The sequence below is a fragment of the Onthophagus taurus genome, chromosome 7 (assembly GCF_036711975.1).
Source record: "Onthophagus taurus isolate NC chromosome 7, IU_Otau_3.0, whole genome shotgun sequence".
NCBI classification, from domain to species: Eukaryota; Metazoa; Arthropoda; class Insecta; order Coleoptera; family Scarabaeidae; genus Onthophagus; species Onthophagus taurus.
This window is the reverse complement of record NC_091972.1, coordinates 6328986-6350170: the sequence shown is the minus strand read 5'-3', so window position 1 is coordinate 6350170 and position 21185 is coordinate 6328986. Positions and strand designations below refer to the sequence as shown.

The window sequence follows — 21185 nt, the reverse complement described above, 5'->3', positions numbered from 1 at the left end:
TGGTCAAATTAAATTAAATTAAATAAAACTCTTGGTCATTTAATCTTTATTTACTGGTAATTTTAATTTATAAAAATCTTTTTTCAAAGTTAACCTACAATTTTTCTACCTATTAAAAAGTTTATATAAATATTTTATTCACGTTTAAATAAATTTTATTTCAAATTAATTTCCTAAATAATAACGTATTATTAAATAAAAAAATTAAAATATTCAAATTGAGCAAATTGCTTTAAGAACACATAGAGTTGTGAACATGTTAGGCAAGTTTTTTTAACTTATACAATCCTGAATGAAACGAATATGTACTGTAATATAGTGAACGTAAGCAAAAATAATTAACTTTTGTGCAGTTTGGAGTGTCTTCTTAAATGGCCCAACTGTGAAAATCGTTTGTTGCAAAATTGGCACAAAAAGGGTTTTTCCCCTGTATGAACAACACTGTGCTGTTTTAACTCCTGTTTAGAATAAAATGCTTTCCCACAATGTTCACATGTAAAATTCTTCTCTCCTGTGTGATGTCGAAGATGCGAATACAAATTACTTATGTTTCCAAACCTTTTTGAGCACATTTTGCATTCAAAAGGGCGATCTCCATTATGTACCTAAAATCAACGAATTATATGATTTATATCTAGTTTTGAAATAATATATTTTCTTACCATTATATGTTTTTGAAGTTCTTGACGGGTTGAAAAAGCTTTTGTACACATAGTACATGAATGAGGTTTCTCGCCTGTGTGAGTTCTCATGTGAGTAGTTAAATGGCCAGAGTTTGCAAATCTTCGTTCACATAAGTGACATTTATAGGGTTTTTCACCTTAAATTAATTAAATTACAAGAAAGTATTGTTATGAAAACGTCTCTTATTTACCTGTATGTATTCTAATATGTTGAGTTAAATATTCTCTGCGATTAAAAACTTTTCCACAAGTATCACATTGGTGGGTTTTAAGTTCTTTTTGTAATTTGTTTGGTTTAGATGCCGGCGATCGAAGTTTAGTTTTACTTGGAAGTAATTGTAGTGATGTGTGATTTTGGCTGTTTTCATCAATAACTTGGTTTGTCTATCAAAAGGAATAAAAATAAATGGTTTGTTCATAAAAAAAAATTAAATTCCTACAGAAATATCATCCATCTGTGACATATTTGTAATAAATTCTTCATTTGATTTAACATTGAAGTAATCATCATTTCTTAATCCGATAGCAAAGTTATCCAAGCTTTGATGACTTTCTAATTGTTGTTGGGAGTAAATTTGTCGTAACTTTAAATCCGAGTTTTCACACTGGACCTTGAAATTCCAAGCGATATCTAACTTGGCAATGCAATTTTCACAGATTAGGTTTGGAAGTCCATCACCTTCAGTTAACTTTTGTAGAACATAGAAACAGAGTAAATGAGAAAATTAAAAGTAAAACTTGTTTGGTTTTTACCTGTACATTAGAACAAGCCATGATCATTGTAGAAACTCTATTGAACTGTTTAATATCACTAAAAATATTGCACACACTTTTGTTTGGTAAACATTTTTCTAAACAAACTCGACAAATTGGTCCTGAATTAATATCACAATAATAATCTAATTCTATTGGTTTTAAATCTAAAGCTACAGAACTATCTAAATCCATATTTATTAACACGAAGGTTTTATGTTTATACAACTTAACCATATATGTAAGATTTATACAAGTAAAAATAGAGTGAATAAAGTAAGGTTATGTACTCACTCAAAGTACAATATCGACATGAAACACATCACAATATTAGTAAATAAATACAGTGATATACAGCTCAATAAAAAATAAAACCTCTAGAGTACCATAGAAATTTTCGCAGGTTGGCTACCCTAGTATTGACAATTATACTTTGACTAACGTCACTGCATTTGTCATTTTTTTAAGGTTAGAAGTGGATTTTTATATTCGCAAATTTATTTCTCAAAAATTAATTGAGATATCAAACAGTGTTAAATTTGCTGATTATTTCTGAATAAGTCAGTAAAATTTAGTTTCTTTATCTTAAATGATTACTGAGAAATACATTTTTTAAACAAGCTTTCAATGAATCGCCAAATTGCGTCAAATTAAAGCAGATTTTTTTTGGGTTATATCTATGAATTAATTCCCCAGTAAACTTTCTAGTTCTAGTGAAAGTGCAAGTGTAGAACTAGAATTAACACTATACCTAGAACTAGAATCATTCGGGTTCAGCTATCTTTAGAGACGTCCTAAGAGCGCTAGAGCCCTTTAAAGATAGAGAAAAGTATGCCAGTTTGGCTAGAGCCCAACCATACTGGCATACTTTTTTAGCGTTATCTCAAAAACAACAAGGTTTAGAATGCCGAAATTTGGTGTAAAGAAAAAAAAATAATTTATGGGGTCCAACATAAGATGTAGGGGCACGTTTACAGTACTATACTTTTTTTATCTGCCATTTTAATTGCATCAATCAATTCTGTGGAAAAGAATACATAAAAAAGATACTATAAAAAAATTGTCTAAAACTTTAGAGATCGATATCTTTGGAACCGTTCGATAAAAAAAATTGCGACAAAGTTTGTTGAAATCACTGAACATTTCTACGTATGTAAATTTGAAAATTTTCGGATACACGCTTTCCTTTTTATCGCGAGTTAAACGAAAAAAGTACCCAATTTTGTACGGTACCGGCAACTTTGCGATTTTTTTTCTCGAAAACTATCGTACGAAAAAATTTGAATTTTGAATAGGTGGTAGCCTGATATGTTCTTAATGAGTGACATATTTTATTTTTTTGATATTCCATACAGTTTCATGGAAAATCGCGGTTTAGTAAGACGCCGTTATGTCGAAAACGGCTGAGTGGATTTCCTCGCGGATTTGACCAAAATATGTCAAACAATGTCGGTTGTCGGATTCCGTTATTAGTTTTTCAAAATTAGAGCTCCCTAATTTTTTAACTGCGATTTAATGGAATTACAAATTAAAGAGAAACAGATATAGGCTCTGCGGGGTAATGGGGGTTCCGTCCAATCGGAACAGATGGTGCGTCCCAGACTTATTTCTTTATAGAGGTAAGATAAAGGCGAGACGTACTGTCTGGGACACACCATCTGTTCCGATTGGACGGATCCCTCCTCTCCCCGCATAGCTTATTTCTGTTTCTCTTTAATTTGTAATTCCATTAAATCTCTTAAAAAAATTAGGGAGCCTTAATTTTGAAAAACTGATAACGGAATCCGACTACTTTTTTCACTTACCTCACTATAAAAGGAAAACCGCGGACCCGAAAATTTCCAAATTAACATGTGATACGCAGAAATGCTCACTGATTACAATAAACTTTACCGCAACTTTTTCCATCGAGCGGTTACGAAGATGTTGAAAGATCGATATCTCTAAAGTGAGGTGCCTTGACTTTTTGTAGGGATAGTAGTGGTTTCCAAGAAAAGTTGTATTATTACTTTTTGAGTGCCATCTTTAAAAGGCTCTAGCGCTCTTAGGAACCATTTTCGGATCAGACTTTATATAAACTTTTCTTCATGATCTTTGATGTAGAATCATCTCTTTAAATATATAGACCCAATTTCCGGACACCTGTATATTGCGAGTTATTATGTAGTTTTAAAAATCTTGATTTTAATGAATTAAATGTAGGACATCTTCGATTAAATTCTCTTTTATTATTTAATTTTATAATATGCTATTAGACTTACATAATAGTTAATTGTAAACTTTGAAATTAATAAAAAATAAAAGGTATAAAGTAAAATTTTGACTTGGATCATGAGATCAAACACAATCAATATATAATTTATTAAAGGAGTAATCACTATGCATCCTTTTGATATCCGAAGGGATTCTTAATTTGCCAATTCCATGTATCCCGACACATACTATCAAGGTCTTTCGTCGCCGTCCAATTTAATTCTTTTTTAGCTAACGAAGCTTCTGCAAAACTTGACGCAATGTCCCCATGTCGCCGCGCGACAACTTCAAATTTGATTTCTTTCCCAGACGCTTTAGCAAATGCTTCGATCATTTCTAGCACGGAATAACCGCGCCCTGTACCCAAGTTGTACGCCATGAAACCTTTAAAGGTGGTATCATCAAATTTTGCTAAAGCACTCACATGACCTGCTGCTAAATCGGTTATATGAATGTAATCTCGAACGCCTGTGCCGTCTTCTGTGTCATAATCATTACCAAAAACTTGTACTTTATCTCTACGACCGACGGCTACCTGAGATATATAGGGCATTAAATTATTTGGTATTCCAGTAGGATCTTCTCCAATTAGTCCTGAAGGATGAGCTCCAACTGGATTAAAATATCTTAAAATTATTGCTTTCCATTCCTTGTATTAGAAACAATATAAGTTATTAGGGTTATTTAGATTAAAATTAGTTCATTCTTCACCTGATCAGAAGTACAAACGTCTTTTAAAATTTCCTCTACAAAATACTTCGTTTTTCCATAAGGATTTGTGCAACCTTGACCAGTGGGGTGTTGCTCAGTTATTGGCAAGAATTTTGGAATTCCATAAACAGTAGCAGATGATGAAAATACGATTTTTTTTACATTGTGTTTCCTCATAACCTCAAATAACGTTCCTGATCCAGCTATATTATTCTGGTAATAAGTCAAGGGAATTTGTACAGACTCTCCAACGGCTTTTAAAGCAGCGAAATGCATCACACAATCAAATTTATACTAAAAATATAAAATAAAACGTAATTATATAAATTAATACTTTATTAAATTAATTTACCATCTCAAATAACGTTTCCAATGCAGCTCGATCCCTTATATCGATGTTGTAAAAAGGAACAGTCTTTCCAGTGATCTGTTCAACTCTAAGGAGAGATTCGGGTTTTTGATTGTACTCTGCAAAGCTGTTAACCAAATTATCGATGACCACAACATCATAATCATTTTCTAATAATTCAACTATTGTATGAGATCCTACATAGCCAGCACCACCAGTGACCAATACTAAAGCTTTCCCGGTCATTTCAAACTGTTCCTCACCAAAGCACCACCTAATTACAATAAGTAAAAGAAGAAAAATAAGAACACAAAAAAATAAAAACTTTTAGTAAAGTTCTCATCTATACTTTGTTACAAATCCCAAAGGTATTACCACATAATAAATGCAAATGAAGGCATACGCGAGTTTTAACAGTATTGAAGGCATATTTGTTATCTAGGAGGGCGAAAGAATGCGTATGTTATTGCGTCCACTTTTAAAATAGAAAAATAGTTGCGCTTATCGTTACGTCAAGTTTAAACGAGTACGTGTAAAATACTAGTTAAACAACATTTTCAATATGTTATCAATTTATAATTTTTACGATTACAACGATTAAATAAATAAATGGTCTAGAGGGTTATGAAAAATCTATAACGTTGGCTATACTGTTATTTGACATTTGACCTTAATTATTATTATTATTAAAATCATTTTTATTTAGAATAAAAATTTAGATTAAAATGAAAAAGTAAAAGATGTAATAAACTAATAAAATGTTACATGTATTACATTGTAACTTAAATGTAATTTTTTTTCATGAATCTGCTCTAAAAAAAAATCGGTAAAATACCGCTATATTGACATAACCTCAATATGGTTGGAAAAATTAAAAATGCTATATTAGCTGCATTTAATAGTTAAGTTGTATCAATTTACAACTAAGTTCTGGGCGAAATTAAAATTATAGTCTTAAATACAAGATAAATATCTAACTTTTTTTTAGTAGAATATAGCAGTATGCAAAGTTTTTTGAAAAAAAAACAGTGCTTAACAACCAAAATAAGGACAAAACACGATTAAAAATCTTGTATAACAGCAGTTATCCACACAAAAATATAATCTGGCGAACTGTTCCAATACGGTTTTTGCTGTCAATTGTTAATGAAATCCTCTTTTACATACAGTTCAATACAGTTATTGAACTGTATAGGCCAAGACATCCACTTTTGCTTTTACTCTTCTAAGTGACCATTCTTGATTAATTCGTGATTTTCTAATTTCTCATTACTAATTTTGCATACTGTAGGTTATTTCCTCCATTTATAGTTATTACTAGATTATAGAAGAAATATACTCACTATTTATAAAATTGTTTGCACATCCAGAGATGAAACGAATTTTTAATATGTAATTCAACATTTAATTCGAGGAAGTCCGTAGCAAGATAAAAGATAAACAGATGTAAAAATATCAAAACGTAAACAAATTTATAAATACATAAAATCAATGGTTTACTATATAAAATTATCCTTTTAGACTTGTTTCTTTTAATCTTGCTATTAAAGGCACTAAATTTTTTATAAATTTGAAATTGATTGCTAATTTCAAATTTAAACAAATATAAAATTAACATAACCTCAATTTCTAACCACATTAATTATTTGGAAGAAATCTGCGTAATTTAATTAGTACTTTTAGAAATTATAAAAAAGAAATCTTTATTTAAAATTATAATTTTAGAATATTAGATTGAAAATAATAAATATAATAAAAATTAGAAACAAAAATAACTTGCGCCATCTGTGGACTGCAAAAGAATGCAAAATTAAATTTAAGAAATTTAATGGTAATGAATTTTATAATAAAATTAGTTTTTATAAATGAAATTTAGTTAAAATAATTAATCTAACTATAAAATTACACCACAAATCAACGAAACGTAAGATAGTAATTATTTGTTATGTTGGTAACATCTAATTTTTTTTCTAGAATACGTCATAATTTTGACAGTTATAGAAGATAGGTTTTTTTGGGTGTTGCACAATGTAAATTAATTTTTACAATAAGTAAGTACGAGACCGTAAGCGTATGTGTGCAAATATAAACGCTCGATAAGTAATTTATCTAAAACAGAACATGACGTTATTGGTAATCAAAATTTAACATTCTTCGAATGTTCCAAGTGCATCTTTTAATACGTTTCGTTTTTCTATTTAGCAAAATATGGCCCCAAAAAAAATTAAACCTAATAAAAGGGATGTGGATTCGGAAGAAGACGAAGATGAATACCGTAAGAAGAGGGATAGAAATAATTTGGTATTTCATGATCTTTAAAATTATGATTGTTAATTTTTATTTGTGAATTTTTAGGCTGTAAAACGAAGCAGGCAAAAATCGAAAGTGAAGACAATGGAAACTTTGACTCGAGTAAATGCTTTAAAGAATGAAAATACAATATTACAGGAAAAGGTGAATACATTGACAAAAGAATTAGGGTTTTTAAAAGAATTGTTTTTGGCGCATGCTGGTACTACAGATAAATCAAAGTTTTCCGATATTGATTTGCAAACATTGCTAGCAGATGATGCGGATGGTGAGAGTTCCAAGTGATACAAAGATAACAATATAAATTCAGTGTGTGATAGCGTAAGATTTTCATTAATGATTTTTAATTAAATTACAGAACAGTACTCGTTATTTTGTATATTGTTTACATTATAATCGTCAATATTAATTATGTTGTAAATGTATTGGAAAAATTAAAATAAGATTTTTATAAGTTAATTTAGCTGCAAAATTTTTCTTACCCCTAGTATGTTGCTATATCTTATTTCTTGTCTACATTCATACTGAATTAGAAACATCAAAGTTAAAATTAGTGCATTACTAATAAATATTTGCTTATTTTGCAACCATTAACAATACCTTATTGTTATTATTTTTTTATAGATCAAGGTTTTATAAAATAAACATAGTAAGTTAACCTGGAATCAACACTTTAATTGAAGTTGCAATAATCTTTTAAGTACATCATTAAAATGAAATTAATTCAGAATTCTTTTTTATTTCGCAAATTAAATAATTTTGGAGATTTAATTTAAGAGCTTTTTCTATAGTCTTGTAATTAGCTATGTGAGGGGAGGTAGCATGAGGGACGGGTCATGCATGGTCTTGTGACCATGATGAAGGGAAAAATGAAACAAATTTTAGGTACCAGCTATAATGGATGCCTTATATTAATTCTATAAACACACTGATTGGGCCGAATTTTTGTATAAAGAAAAATGAAATCCAACAATACTGATATTATAATACTCTTAAGATTATACTAAACTATTTTAGAACCTAAAAATTTAACATTTTGTGGTATTCCTGGAAGCAAGGCACTACACATAATCACGACAAGCATGTTTCTTCCTTTCTGTAGCCGGGTTCCACCATTGCTAGAAAATGACGAGCGATCAAGCGCATCGAATTATTTGTTGTCGTTGACGGATGACCACCATTTTGAAATTGGTGTGTCATTGTCTTATTACTGCTGACTGGAAATCAGCCAAGGAAGGTTTCTTTCCAGTTTTCGTAAGATATAACACATGAGCATTTATCAACATAATGTCAAAGAAATGGAATGATAGTTTTTTGTACCACTTAACATTTTTTTTCATGCTCTTTAGTGTGCTCAGCATCATGTCTGACTTGTCAACCAGGTTTTGGTTGTAATCGTCAATACAAGATGATTTTCTCTGTTTCGTGGTACTCAGAATAGTACTTCCCGCTCGTCTTTGCACATATAACGATTGTTGATCGAAACACAGATGGATCGAAAACGCCGGAAGGGATCGGGGCAGGAGTATACTGCCAGACATTTCGGATGAAGCAAGCTTACAGCCTGGGGACGTACTGTATTCCAGGCGGAAGCATTTGCTATTGACAATGGTCTAAAATCCTTCTTGAGAGAGGGGTGAAGAACATGCCAGTACGATTTTTCTCAAACAGTCCAGGCGCTGCATGCCGTGAAAACGATGTCGGCTCTAGTTAATGAATGTAAAAGAACATTAAACACACTGAGTTGTGCTAATAGTTTCTCTAATCTGGGTGTCAGGTCACTCTGGGGTTGCTGGCAATGAATCGGTAGACGAGCTAGCACGAGAGGGCAGCGCTAAAGCGGTTGTGGGGCCAGAGCCAGCAGTTGCTATATAATTTGTGATGGCAAAACATATTATTAGACTGTGGTCCAGTTCTCTTGGAATAAAACACGTTAAATTGTCAAACCCGGGAATATCTTAGATGCAAATTACTGCCGATTAAAGACACATCTCAACCTGTTGGCCGTAGCCGACGATGTTGAATGCCAACTATGTGCGGAAGGCGAAGAGACTATTGAGAATGTTTTATGCCACTGCTGTCAATCGTATCAGATTATCGATTTTTGGGTCGCAGTTTATCTCCCAAAAGGATCTGAATGTCTTTTCACCGAGTAAGGTACTAATGTTCGTTAAGAGCATTGGACTGTATAGTGAAATTTGATAATAATTGTATCTATCAGGGTATAATAAATCCTTAAGGTCGCGGTGCAAGGTTGATTGGTCCGTCTACCCGATATATAATTTATGTAAATAATAAAAAAATAATATGTAAATATAAAGTATAAAGGGCGCTTTCATACAACTGGGCTAAAATTAAATCTACGAACCATCACAGCCGATTGTCTCTGTTTCCATATTGTGCAAAAGCTAATTATACTTACTTTCTATGAAGCGAACCTTTGTCTCTATTCGCAGTTTTTTAAGTACCTACTAAAACATTTCCTATGGAAAAACTAGTTAGAAAAGAATGGACTATGGGCGGAGTTAAGAAATATTTTATTAACGAAGGTGATAATAGGGATTGCAATCAAGATGAAAAATCTACCATGCATAGAACTATTTTCAAAGAAGCGATTTTTCTGATGCGGAAGATACGGGACACCTGTATAAACAAGGGTAATATCGAATGCGTGGTTGCAGTGTCAACCGATAGATAGAGCCTTATTTTTCAAAAAAATAGTAAATTAATAACAAACATAATACCGAAATCATTATCGATTTCCTGGGATTGCAATCCCTAGGTGACAACATTTTCTACCCATCATCTTAGGTAATCGTTTATTATAAATTTTTCATTTAATACTTATATAATTATTTGAAACGTTAAAATTTCAAAAAAAACGTCAATTTAATTCAATTTTTTAGGAGTTTCTAAATATTTGACATTAAAAAAACCTAAACAAATTCCTTTTTTCGTATGATTTAAGCATAAATTAATTAATTTTCGTAAAGAAAACGACGTTTTATAAAACTGACGTTTAATTTTGACAAATTGTTGTGAAGTTGGTTACAGTTAGTAACATTGAATTTGTGTCACATTGACGTTTAACCTTTATTCAAAAATTTATTTAAAAAATAAATTTATCGAATCAATTTCAATAGTCGTGAACAAAGTATATATCTATTCGCATATATTGCTATATAAGGTCTTTGGAACATTTACAAGGAACCTATTAGCTCACAATTTGATTGTTACTTCCCAATCATGTTTTTTAAAATTCTATTTATTGCGATTTTCAGAGCTTGTACAGCTTCAAACTTGATAATTGTAAGTCCAGTAATTAATTTTCAAAAACTTGACCTTGTAGATACATAAAGTTGGTAATAATCGAGTAATTTTACAAAACTTACAATGCAAATTGCCATATGTGGATGACCCATCAACCCCCTTAAGAATTGCAAAATTCGAATTAAAAAATGATTAGGATGAATAAAACAAATAAGAGAAAGATATCTAACCCAAAATAAAACTTTTCAAAAAAGTTTTATTAAATAAACATTATCATTTACAAATAAGGTTCAGGAAATTCAAAAGTTACTTCCCTTCCGGTCAATTTCTTGTAAACAGCAGCAAAGGTATCCACCTAAAAACATCAATTTTAATTAAATCAACCAAATTTGAATAAAAAGTTACCTTATGCTCAATAGTCGTTTGTTGGTTCTTATCCAAATGCACCTTAATAAGTTGCGAACCGTCAAGTTTAACACGGATTCGCTTCCCTACAATATCTGCTGGATACACCAAGTCCTCCAAAATGGCATCATATACTGACGTGAGAGTACGGGAACGGGGGCGCTTCTGCTTGTTCTTCGTGCGCGTTTTACGCGTTGGTTTTGGAAGGATTTTACGTTCACCAACAAAAACTACATGCTTTCCACTGAATTTTTTTTCAAGCTCGCGCACCAACCTCGTTTGAATTTTTTGGAATTGCTTCAATTTGGGCATCGGCACGTAAATAATTATTGACTACAAAAAGATTCTTTTTTAATTTATATGAATAAATCATAAGATTTTATAAAAAGGATGTATCATAAGATTTTTTCAGATTGAGATTATAACCAAAGATTTAGTCTTAGGTGTCCTAAGATAATAAAATTCATCATGATATCCCAACTAAGAAAATTAAGATGAATAAGAAAACGTTGTTTACCTTTTTATTGTTAAGTTCAATTTCTCTAGCCTTTGTAATATGTAATTCCCTAAGTTGGGCTTTCAAATCAGAGTTCATCTCCAACTCAAGAAGAGCATGAGCAACTTGAGTTTCGAATTGATCGGGCTCCGTCCCGCCGGACTTAATTATTTTGGACGTCATCTACAAAAGAAACATGCATTTAATAACATAACCTCAAAGTACATTTTTAATTTTACAACACCAAGTAAACAAATTGGAGCAATAATAACAACAAAATACGTTTACAAACGTGTTTATATCATCTTAATATAGAAAATATCCCAAAACGTTGAGAAAAATGTATGTGTCTAATGTTAACCACAAAATGTTATTTCAAAAATATCTTTTAGAAACGAAGTCATCTTTGCTCCAAATTACTTACACGGGTACCCGATGAGTTAACACACGATTAAAAAATTATATTTTAATTATATTTAGTGAATAACGCGAGAAAATTCGTTTTAAAACTTATAAAAACACAAATAAACGTGTACCTTGACGATTCCGCACAAATAGAAAGAGGGAGATAGATGGCGCTAGTTGGGTAGTAAAAATCTGTCTGAAATGAAATTTCCCTAAATAATACTTGCTAATTAAAAAAATATTAATTAATAATAAAATTTTGAATCAAATCACAATAATTAATCGATAATAATAATCTAATAATAATTTAATCAATTTAAAATTAAAAATTATGTATTCAATTTTTTATTTATCTATGGATATTTACTTCCGCAATAAATTAATTCTCAATTTAGCTCAATATAATATATGTATAAATAATTTAAATTTAATCATTTTAATCATAAATGAATTTTTAAATGTAATCTAAAATGTTTCAAATGTATCTAGGGATATTTAATAAAGATAGGTTTTCACGCCTTCTCAATCCCATCACCCCAGTAGACGACCGAAACATTTGAGAAACGGCAAGTAAAAATGGCCTCGTTGTGTGGAAGAATCGTGGTATCCACGGCTAGAAGAAATGTTATCTACTCATCTAGTCGTCTTGCATCAAAAAGTAATTAACCGTTAACCGATTGTTTCGTTCGAAATTCATTTGTTATCGTAAAAAATTACGTGTTACGTAACTTTGGTATCTTTGCCATTTTGTCTCACCTTTTATCTTCCCAAATAAATCCGATCGCACTTGAAATGTTAAATAATATTCGTTTAACTTTCAGTTAAAATTAATTTGCCTTATTTTGTGTTTAGCTACTATGGGCGACCCTGTAGAACACGCTACAGGCTTAGAAAAAAGAGAACTTTTAGCTAAAGTGGCGGGTACTGAAAATCCGTTCGATTTAAAAGTCTTAAAGAGAGGAGTTGGAACGAAGGCCACTCCCAACGAAATCCCTTCGGCGTTCGAAGCTCGTCTAGTCGGATGTATCTGTGAGGAGGATGCAACTAGCGTTAATTGGATGTGGTTACACAAGGGTCAACCGAGACGTTGTGAATGCGGACATTGGTTTTCGCTTGTCCACAAGGCCCCTTTATAAACATAAGCTCTTGTGACTTAGACTAAATAATAGAAGTGTAAATGTAATAAATTTATTGTTAAATAATGCTTAGCTATTTTTCTTTGTCTTTGTATATAATTTTGCAATTAAATTAAAAATATCTTCCTTTAAGTTACAAACTTTATTATTACTTATTAAAGTTGGTACATTTTCTAACACCAAAAAAAGTCGTCACACACATCCATCTACTAAGCTTAGCTTAGCTTTGTTAGAGAAAGGAAGGTCACTATTGTTGCCTATTTTGGTGAAAATTTTCAGAACAAGTGTTTTATATACCTAAAGCGGGTCGTTCCCTACTCCTAATGCCTTTCTACTCATCAACTTGATGTCATTTCTGTATCAAGCTGGAAAGTCGGCAGTATTGGCTCTACACAACTTGGTTGGTAGAGAATCCAGGGAATTCCAGCATAAAGAGAAAAAAATTTATTTCTAAAAGTTCATGATGTATCAAAGATAAAACGAAAAATACGAATACCGCTGTCAAGTTTAAGTGACATAAACTATTTTGTAATAAACTTTGTATATAATGTAGATAAGTTGAATTAAATCATCATATTTTTGGTCAAGGTCCTGGTGGTCTTGCTTTGTACACGTCATTTCCGGACAACCTGTATATTTACGAGTGTTCCTAGATAAAACATTCTCATGGAATGGACATTAGGGAATTTTACACATAGCTAGACTATCATTGTGGACTTGTCGTAGTCTTTGTGAAAAAAATTGGGGTCTTACCCCTAAAAGGCTATACTATCTCTATGTGACTGTGGTTAGTCCTATGATCACACACAGGGCGGCAGCCTGGTATAGGAAAGTCCGACAGACTTCAATTATCGGTAAATTTTCACGAATTCAACGAGTAGCGGGATTGGTAATCTCACAATGTCAACTCTAGCAATGGACGTTCTGCTTGGCCTACCTCCTTTACATGTGCATATAGAGAAAGTGGCTAGAACTACCATTTACATATTTAAGCAATATACTCAAAACTGTTCCGACATGTCTTACCAATGGGCTGCGAAAGACACTATAAGCACTGATATTGTGCTATCAATGCCGTCAGATTTGGCGGGATCACTATCAGTTAATGTTCGACACCAGATTGTACTGCCTGAACGGTAGTCCTGGATCGAAAACGAAAATTCACTGGTTCAAGCAGATATTTGTATCAAAAACACCGGAAAGAGTCATCTTCCGTCATCTTTTTTTGCAATTTTAACTTAAAAAGCTTTTTCTCCAAAAATTTTAGAATTAACATATTAATTATTATACGTTACTTTAAAGAAGACATTTCAACCTTTAATTTAAGATATAAATCATTTCCTCATTCCCAAAAATAAGCGAGATATGATTTTTTTTAAATCGATGTTTCTGAATTTAATCTTTTTTTGAAATTTTCAGTTAAAACATTTTTTTCTTCAAAAATTTTAGTATTAACATATTGATTATTATACATCATTTTAAAGAAGACATTTCAACCTTTAATTTAAGATATAAATCATTTCTTCATTCCCAAAAATAAGCGAGAAATGATTTTTTTTAAATCGATGTTTCTGAATTTAATCTTTTTTTGAAATTTTAACTTAAAACATCTTTTTCTCCAAAACTTTTAGTGTTAACATATTGATTATTATACATCATTTTAAAGAAGACATTTCAACCTTTAATTTAAGATATAAATCATTTCTTTATTCCCAAAAATAAGCGATATGATTTTTTTAAAATCGATGTTTATGAATTTATTCCTTTTTTTTGCAATTTTAGCTTCAAAAATGTTTTTCTCCCAAAATTTTAGTATTAACATATTGATTATTATACATCATTTTAAAGAAGACATTTCAACCTTTAATTTAAGATATAAATCATTTCTTCATTCCCAAAAATAAGCGAGATATGATTTTTTTTAATCGATGTTTCTGAATTTAATCTTTTTTGAAATTTTAACTTAAAAAAATTTTTTCTCAAAAAATTTTAGTATTAACATATTGATTACTATACATCATTTTAAAGAAGACATTTCAACCTTTAATTTAAGATATAAATCTTTTCTTTATTCCCAAAAATAAGCGAGATATGATGTTTTTAAAATCGATGTTTATGTGGAGCTTATGTGCAGTTGGTATATCATTTGCGATGGCAAAACATATAATTGGACTGTGGGCTGAAGAGAGCCTACTATGGTCTAGTTCTCCTGGAATGAGACATGCTAAGTTGTTTATCAACATCGCAACTGTCAAATCCAGAATATCTTAAGACTTGAGTTGGGTCTAACTGACAATATTGAATACCTGCTGAAAAAATTTAAATTATTCCTTGAGGTTTAGTTTTAAATAAATTTGGTTAGATTTCTTTAAAATTAAAAATTAAGTATAGAAATTTTATTCAGAATTATTCTTAAGACCTTTCATAACATGTTTAGCCAAACATTTCTCAACCAAAGGCACAATCGATTTGTTGGCATTAATTAATAGTTCAGTTAAAGATTCGATAACATCAACTCCCATGTTTCCCGTTTGATAAAATTCTGTAACTTGCTGATGTGTTGATAAAAGTGATAAAACAATGATTCCATGCTCTTTATACTCATTGGTGTCATTCTCATTTTTCTTCACTGCGATTCCACATAGCTCCTCCTCCTTCAATGTAGGATCTAAAAGTTTGATTTTCCCCTGTAGTCCAATGGTTGCAGCAGTTACTAAATCGTACATGGGAATTCCCGCATGAGCCAGTGCTAAACCCGCGCATGTAATAGCCGCGCCGATAGCGGACCCATCGTTTTCTAAAACCAAAGCATAAACATCCACTTGGAAATTTGGAAATTCATGACGACAAACAACTGGTTCTAAAGCCTGTTTCATTACTATGCTATTTTGTTTTTCTTCGCCATCCTGTTGGTGTAATTTACGTTTAGGGCAACTGAAGGGGGCGTATTTAAATTCGCAGTATAATTCCCCGTTCAAACTGTACTCGTTTTTATTAGGGATTTCACGAGGATCAAACACCGAGACAATAACTTTCGTATTTCCAAGTTCTAAATAAGCTGAACCTTTCGCTTGGCTTACCACACCGGTTTTTAAAACTAAAACCAATCTATTAATTAGTTTTTAAAATAAAAACGGGGATGTGTCAACTCACAAATTTTTCGATGATGGTTGGGTTTTCGGAGATCCAGTCTGCTTCCATTCTCGTTGACGGTTTCACTAAATAATTCCTTAAATGATTTTACGTTCAATTTTGTGTAGAGCCTATAAGGCACGGTATTTTCGGGACCATTTATTCGTTTGTGATCGACGGGCATGTTCTCATCAAATTTTTTTGAATTTCTAGGTTATGTTTTGACCGAACGTAATGTTACCAACAGAAAAATTTATTAAAAAAATAAAATTTCTCGTAATATTTTTAAATAATAAAGAATTAAAATGAAGAGATTGATTTGAACATGTAAAAAATTCGTATTTGTATTAATAATGTAGTTAATATATGTAATAAATGTTTACTAACAATTACAGTGATCTATTTTATCAGACCATGTTTAAAGAGAACCAATCCGAAATTGTTTGAGTATTTAAATTTTTATTTGTAACGGTTTAAGAGGCTATTAAAAAATAAATCTTAATCGTAATTATCTATTGATGTAATAACGCATTATTTATGTTTCATTAAGTGTAAGTAAATATCTGCTAAAGTTGCCGCTTAAAAAGCTTTTTGGTTAGGTTTAATCTTATACTGACATTTAAAGTTTAACATAACTTTATTAACACTTATTTTCTTTAGTTTGAGTAGATTTTGAGGTGCATAAGAAAATACAATGGACGAATATAAAGAAACTTGTCGTCGTTCTTCGATTTTAAAACCTCGAAAAGTTCGGAATCCACTTGGAGATGTTGAAGAACACATTATCGATAATGATAAAGAAAATGTTACCATCACACCAAAAACTCGAAGAGTTAGTTTTGCATCAAACAACCAAGTCAAGTATATCATATTTAAAAAGGAAATTACTTTATTTAAAATTTTTTATTTACAATAGACAATTTGCTACGGACGAAGAAAAAAACACCATTTGGGATTCAACTTATGAAGAAACTGCTGATGGTTCATCTCAAGTTTCCCCACCAACTGTAAATACTTTACATTCAATAACAACTTCTAGTAAAATAAATGTTGTTTATGATGAAAATATGGATTTTACCATACCGGTTTCTTATGTACAAGAGAGAGTTGAAAAAAGTATTATTAATTATGAAGAAAATTTAGAATTTACTAAACCCATTGTTGGTTGTTTAATTCAAAGTCAAAAAAGTTGTACAATGTCAAAGGAAAGTAGCTGTGACGAAACTTTAGATCTTACTTTACCGGTGGGCTATAATATTTTAGAGGTTAAAGCAGTTCATGAAAATAAAACGATTATTTGTAATGATGAAATAACAACAGATTTAACTTTACCAAATAATTTAAATGTTTCTGTGAACAAAAATGTAAATCGAACTGCAACTAATATGAGTTTTACTCAAGCTGTGGGTGATTACCATAATGATGATGCAATTAAATTGAAGAATACATTAAAAAATCCTTCAACATCAGTATTTTCTGCAATTGTTATGGGAAATAAAGTTGATAAAGAGAGAGGTTTAAATCAACCTGAAATTAATATGAGTTTTACTCAAGCTGTGGGTGGTTATCATAATGAAGATTTAGTTAATTTGGAGAATATGTTAAAAAATCCTTTAATTCAAGAAAAAAATCCTTCAACATCAGAATATTCTGTGGTTGAGGTGGGAAATAAAGTTAATAAAGAGAAAAGTTTAAATCAAACTGAAATTAATATGAGTTTTACTCAAGCTGTGGGTGATTACTGTAATGAAGATATAGTTGATTTGGAGAATACATTAAAAAATCCATCAACATCACAATTTTCTGTAGTTGCTATGGGAAATAAAGTTGATAATGAAAAAAGTTTAAATCAAACTTCAAATAACATGAGTTTTACTCAAGCTGTGGGTAGTCATAGTATCGACAATGCTTTGAGTTTAGAGATTTCATTAAAAAATTGTTCAATTGGAGAAGAAAATCAATCAGAATCTTGTTTAGTTACTTCTGGATTGAAAGTTAATGAGCAAAAAAGTTATAATCAAAACAGTACAAATGATATGAGTTTAACTCAGGATATTGATGGAATAAATTTTGAGTGTTCCTTAAAAAATCCTTTAATTGTAGAAGATAATCAATTCGAATCAAAATCAGAATTTTCTCGAATAGCAGCTGGAGATTTATTTCCATCATTTTCAAAGTTAAAATCGATGCCTTTAGGTGAAGGTCTAAATCCAAGTGAATTTGAAGTTTCTTTAAGTGAATTAAAAAGTGTCGAACATACACAAGAACCTTCCTTGATTGATTTAACATTGGAAAATTCCGTTTCAACATTGAACATGGATGTTGATTTAAGCGGAAAACTAGAACGAAAAATCGTTGAAAAGAAAAAATTAGAAATTTTATTTGATGTTAAAAATTTTCGAAAAGATGTGGAAAAAATTACAAAAAAATCAAAAAAACCGGACTTAACTTCGTTTTGTGATAAATTGAAAAAGTATCTTGATTTGACTCGAAATTATTTGAAGAAATACAATGAAAATTGTAAGATTACAGCGAATCAATCGGTTGAGTCAATTATTTCGGTTGATGATTCAGGACTCAAAATAGAATCAATTGGAACAATTATAAAATCAATCGAGAAAGATAATAAACGTTTTTGGAAATTGTTATCAACAGAAAATAATCAACTTTATAAATTTTCCACTTTATATGGCTCTATAATTCTTGATGTAACGTTAAAAGAGAATTCAGATGAAGTGGTAGATTTATTTATTATTGATAACTTAAAAAATGATGTTGAAATGGACGCCGCTTATGTTCATAAAGTATTCATTAATAAATTGGCTTTGAATCGTATAAAAGCCGCGTTGGGTTCCAAATTCGATTTAAGATCATTATTAGATTTTGTGAGAGAGAAAATGTTAAAACAACGTGAGTTTTTACAAGAATTTGAACGATTATCCAGAAAATATAAATTGATTATGGACGAAAATTATCGTGTTATATTTCATGTTTTCTTTCCAAGTCGAAAAATCGCATGGAGATTTGTTATCTGTATGTGTGAAAATGATTTTCAGCCGGATAAAAACGTCACCTTTTCACCGCTTTTTCCTGATATTGAAGGCGATCTAAATATAAATGAAAGGAAAATTGAGCACTTTATAAAAATGAGTACTTCTGGAATATTGTTCATTCAAGATTTTATTGAAAACGTTTATTCATTATTTACAAGTTTAAAATAGATGTAATTTATGTTGATATGGAATAAAATGTTTATTTTTTTAATAAACTATTAATTTATAGTTGCTGTTTTCATAATGTGGTAATTTTGCATTTAGTGATACACCTATTTACATTCAAGTGCAGTAAAACCTCAATAATTTGTATTAGTTGTAGTTTTACTTATTCTTCTTTGCTAGGTTGTTGTATACTTTTATTGAACTAAAAGTAGAACTACTTAAAATCACCTGGAGGGGATCAAATTCTACCTATTTTTCTGCAAAAAGGCATAGAAGACCTGCTCCCAGTAATAATATCTTTATATACAACAAGCTATAGTTTCAGCTATAGTATACCTACACTATGTAGGAACCTAAAGGTGGTCTTTACACCTAAAGGTGGTTTTTACACCTAAAGGTCGTAGGCGTTTAAACGCCGATACCAAGGCATACAGACTAATTAGCCTAACTTCATTTCTCCTCAAATGGATGGAAAAGGTAATTGACCAATACCTTAGGAATGGAGAGCTTGTCACTAATCCACTCCATCCAAGTCAACATGCTTATCAGAAAGCAAAATCAATAATTACTGCTCTTCATGCATTGACAAGCATTTTAGAGGAGACAATTGCAGCCAAAGAGATAGCCTTATGTGCTTTTATAAACATAAAGGGTGCTTTAGATAACACCTTCTACGAATCCATCAAGAAAGCTCTATACGCAAAAGACATACATCCGTCGACGATCAAATGGTATAGATTACAGTTCGAATCCAAACAAAGTCGAAATAGTCCCTTTCACTCGGAGAAGAAAGCTACAATTAACAACAACTATTAACCTCAAAACAGACGTCAAATACGTATGGGTAATACTAGACAGTAAATTAAACTGGAACTCCCACATAGTCAAGGTGAGGAAAAAAGCCATTATGGCTAACCAGATCTGTCGCATGCTCCTTGGGAGCAAGTGAGGTCTTAAACCACGAAGGTTCACTGGGGTTTCAATTAAGATTTCAAAACAAAACTGACCTATCCTAACATTTCTTCACGCTATAATTGGGGTTCAAAAGAAAACCGACATTCCTTCATGCTATAATAAGGGGTTCAAAACAAAACTGACCTATCCTAACATTTCTTCACGCTATAATTGGCGTTTCTTCACGCTATAATTGGGGTTCAAAAGAAGACCGACATTCCTTCATGCTATAATTAAGGGTTCAAAACAAAACTGACCTATCCTAACATTCCTTCACACTATAATTGGAGTTTCTTCACGCTATAATTTGGGTTCAAAAGAAGACCGACATTCCTTCATGCTATAATTAGGGGTTCAAAACAAAACTGACCTATCCTAACATTCCTTCACGCTATAATTGTAGTTTTTTCACGCTATAATTTGGGTTCAAAAGAAGACCGACATTCCTTCATGCTATAATTAGGGGTTCAAAACAAAACTAACCTATCCTAACATTCCTTCACGCTATAATTGGACTTTCTTCATGCTATAATTGGGTTCAAAAGAAAACCGACATTACTTCACGCTATAATTAGGGTTTCAAAACAAAACTAACCTATCCTAACATTCCTTCACGCTATAATTGGACTTTCTTCACGCTATAATTGGGTTCAAAAGAAAACCGACATTCCTTCACGCTATAATTGGAGTTTCTTCACGCTATAATTGGGGTTCAAAAGAAAACCGACATTCCTTCACGCTATAATTAAGGTTTCAAAACAAAACTGACCCATCCTAACATTCCTTCACGCTATAATTGGAGTTTCTTCACGCTATAATTTGGGTTCAAAAGAAAACCGATGCTTCAAACACAGTTGGATCCAGAGTAGGTATGGGCATTAGTATAATCTGAGAGAACTCACTAGGGGCAATGATGTTGGCACTTTATGGTGGGTTCCAGGCCACAGAGACATTAATGGCAATGAAATGATATAATGGACACTCCTTTCTCCGTATTAGTCCTCTGTATCACGGTTTTACTGTATATTCCAGTTTTGAACTTAGAAAAAGGACAGAAAAATAACATAAACATTTTCATAGACAGTCGGGCCGCCCTAAAGGCAATTCAGG

At 31.3% G+C, this 21185-nt stretch overlaps 7 protein-coding genes across 14 annotated transcripts; 3 read left to right on the top strand and 4 right to left on the bottom strand.

Annotated features, from left to right (window-relative positions):
* Positions 1–255: 255 nt before the first annotated feature.
* Positions 256–1769, bottom strand: LOC111418818 (zinc finger protein Paris-like). Its single transcript, XM_023051497.2, has 5 exons — positions 1437–1769; positions 1124–1372; positions 875–1067; positions 663–820; positions 256–605 (listed from the first exon to the last, which is right to left on the bottom strand). Exons 1-5 carry the CDS (start codon positions 1671–1673, stop codon positions 339–341), a joined length of 1104 nt encoding a protein of 367 aa, XP_022907265.1. The 5' UTR covers positions 1674–1769; the 3' UTR covers positions 256–338.
* A 1875-nt stretch (positions 1770–3644) lies between these two features.
* On the bottom strand, positions 3645–7580 carry LOC111418816 (UDP-galactose 4'-epimerase). 4 transcript variants are annotated; one of them, XM_023051496.2, is made up of 4 exons: positions 7542–7580; positions 4753–5023; positions 4401–4694; positions 3645–4338 (listed from the first exon to the last, which is right to left on the bottom strand). In XM_023051496.2, exons 2-4 carry the CDS (start codon positions 4993–4995, stop codon positions 3814–3816), a joined length of 1062 nt encoding a protein of 353 aa, XP_022907264.2. In that variant the 5' UTR covers positions 4996–5023; positions 7542–7580; the 3' UTR covers positions 3645–3813. The 4 variants fall into 4 exon arrangements, with proteins under 4 accessions (XP_022907264.2, XP_022907263.2, XP_022907262.2 ...); XM_023051495.2 differs by lacking the exon at positions 7542–7580 and adding an exon at positions 6093–6389; XM_023051494.2 differs by lacking the exon at positions 7542–7580 and adding an exon at positions 5125–5411.
* On the top strand, positions 6713–7518 carry LOC111418819 (CCAAT/enhancer-binding protein gamma-like). 2 transcript variants are annotated; one of them, XM_023051499.2, is made up of 3 exons: positions 6713–6800; positions 6952–7050; positions 7105–7518. In XM_023051499.2, the coding sequence occupies exons 2-3, from the start codon at positions 6958–6960 to the stop codon at positions 7342–7344; spliced, it is 333 nt and encodes a 110-aa protein (XP_022907267.1). In that variant the 5' UTR covers positions 6713–6800; positions 6952–6957; the 3' UTR covers positions 7345–7518. The 2 variants fall into 2 exon arrangements, with proteins under 2 accessions (XP_022907267.1, XP_022907266.1); XM_023051498.2 differs by having other exon boundaries at positions 6743–6882.
* A 2985-nt stretch (positions 7581–10565) lies between the features above and the next one.
* On the bottom strand, positions 10566–11833 carry LOC111418873 (ribosomal protein S7). 2 transcript variants are annotated; one of them, XM_023051575.2, is made up of 4 exons: positions 11767–11833; positions 11252–11413; positions 10735–11067; positions 10566–10684 (listed from the first exon to the last, which is right to left on the bottom strand). In XM_023051575.2, exons 2-4 carry the CDS (start codon positions 11411–11413, stop codon positions 10607–10609), a joined length of 573 nt encoding a protein of 190 aa, XP_022907343.1. In that variant the 5' UTR covers positions 11767–11833; the 3' UTR covers positions 10566–10606. The 2 variants fall into 2 exon arrangements, with proteins under 2 accessions (XP_022907343.1, XP_022907344.1); XM_023051576.2 differs by lacking the exon at positions 11767–11833 and adding an exon at positions 11655–11748.
* Positions 11834–12159: 326 nt separating this feature from the next.
* LOC111418829 (cytochrome c oxidase subunit 5B, mitochondrial-like) lies at positions 12160–12839 on the top strand. The gene is made up of 2 exons (XM_023051516.2): positions 12160–12293; positions 12488–12839. Exons 1-2 carry the CDS (start codon positions 12212–12214, stop codon positions 12769–12771), a joined length of 366 nt encoding a protein of 121 aa, XP_022907284.1. The 5' UTR covers positions 12160–12211; the 3' UTR covers positions 12772–12839.
* A 2313-nt stretch (positions 12840–15152) lies between these two features.
* On the bottom strand, positions 15153–16143 carry LOC111418842 (exosome complex component MTR3-like). The gene is made up of 2 exons (XM_023051532.2): positions 15925–16143; positions 15153–15868 (listed from the first exon to the last, which is right to left on the bottom strand). Exons 1-2 carry the CDS (start codon positions 16085–16087, stop codon positions 15168–15170), a joined length of 864 nt encoding a protein of 287 aa, XP_022907300.1. The 5' UTR covers positions 16088–16143; the 3' UTR covers positions 15153–15167.
* Positions 16144–16189: 46 nt separating this feature from the next.
* LOC111418841 (uncharacterized) lies at positions 16190–19184 on the top strand. Of its 3 annotated transcripts, none has more exons than XM_023051529.2 (3): positions 16190–16454; positions 16564–16764; positions 16820–19184. In XM_023051529.2, the coding sequence occupies exons 2-3, from the start codon at positions 16598–16600 to the stop codon at positions 19122–19124; spliced, it is 2472 nt and encodes an 823-aa protein (XP_022907297.2). In that variant the 5' UTR covers positions 16190–16454; positions 16564–16597; the 3' UTR covers positions 19125–19184. The 3 variants fall into 3 exon arrangements, with proteins under 3 accessions (XP_022907297.2, XP_022907298.2, XP_022907299.2); XM_023051530.2 differs by having other exon boundaries at positions 16413–16497; XM_023051531.2 differs by lacking the exon at positions 16190–16454 and having other exon boundaries at positions 16578–16759.
* The last annotated feature ends 2001 nt before the right edge of the window (positions 19185–21185 follow it).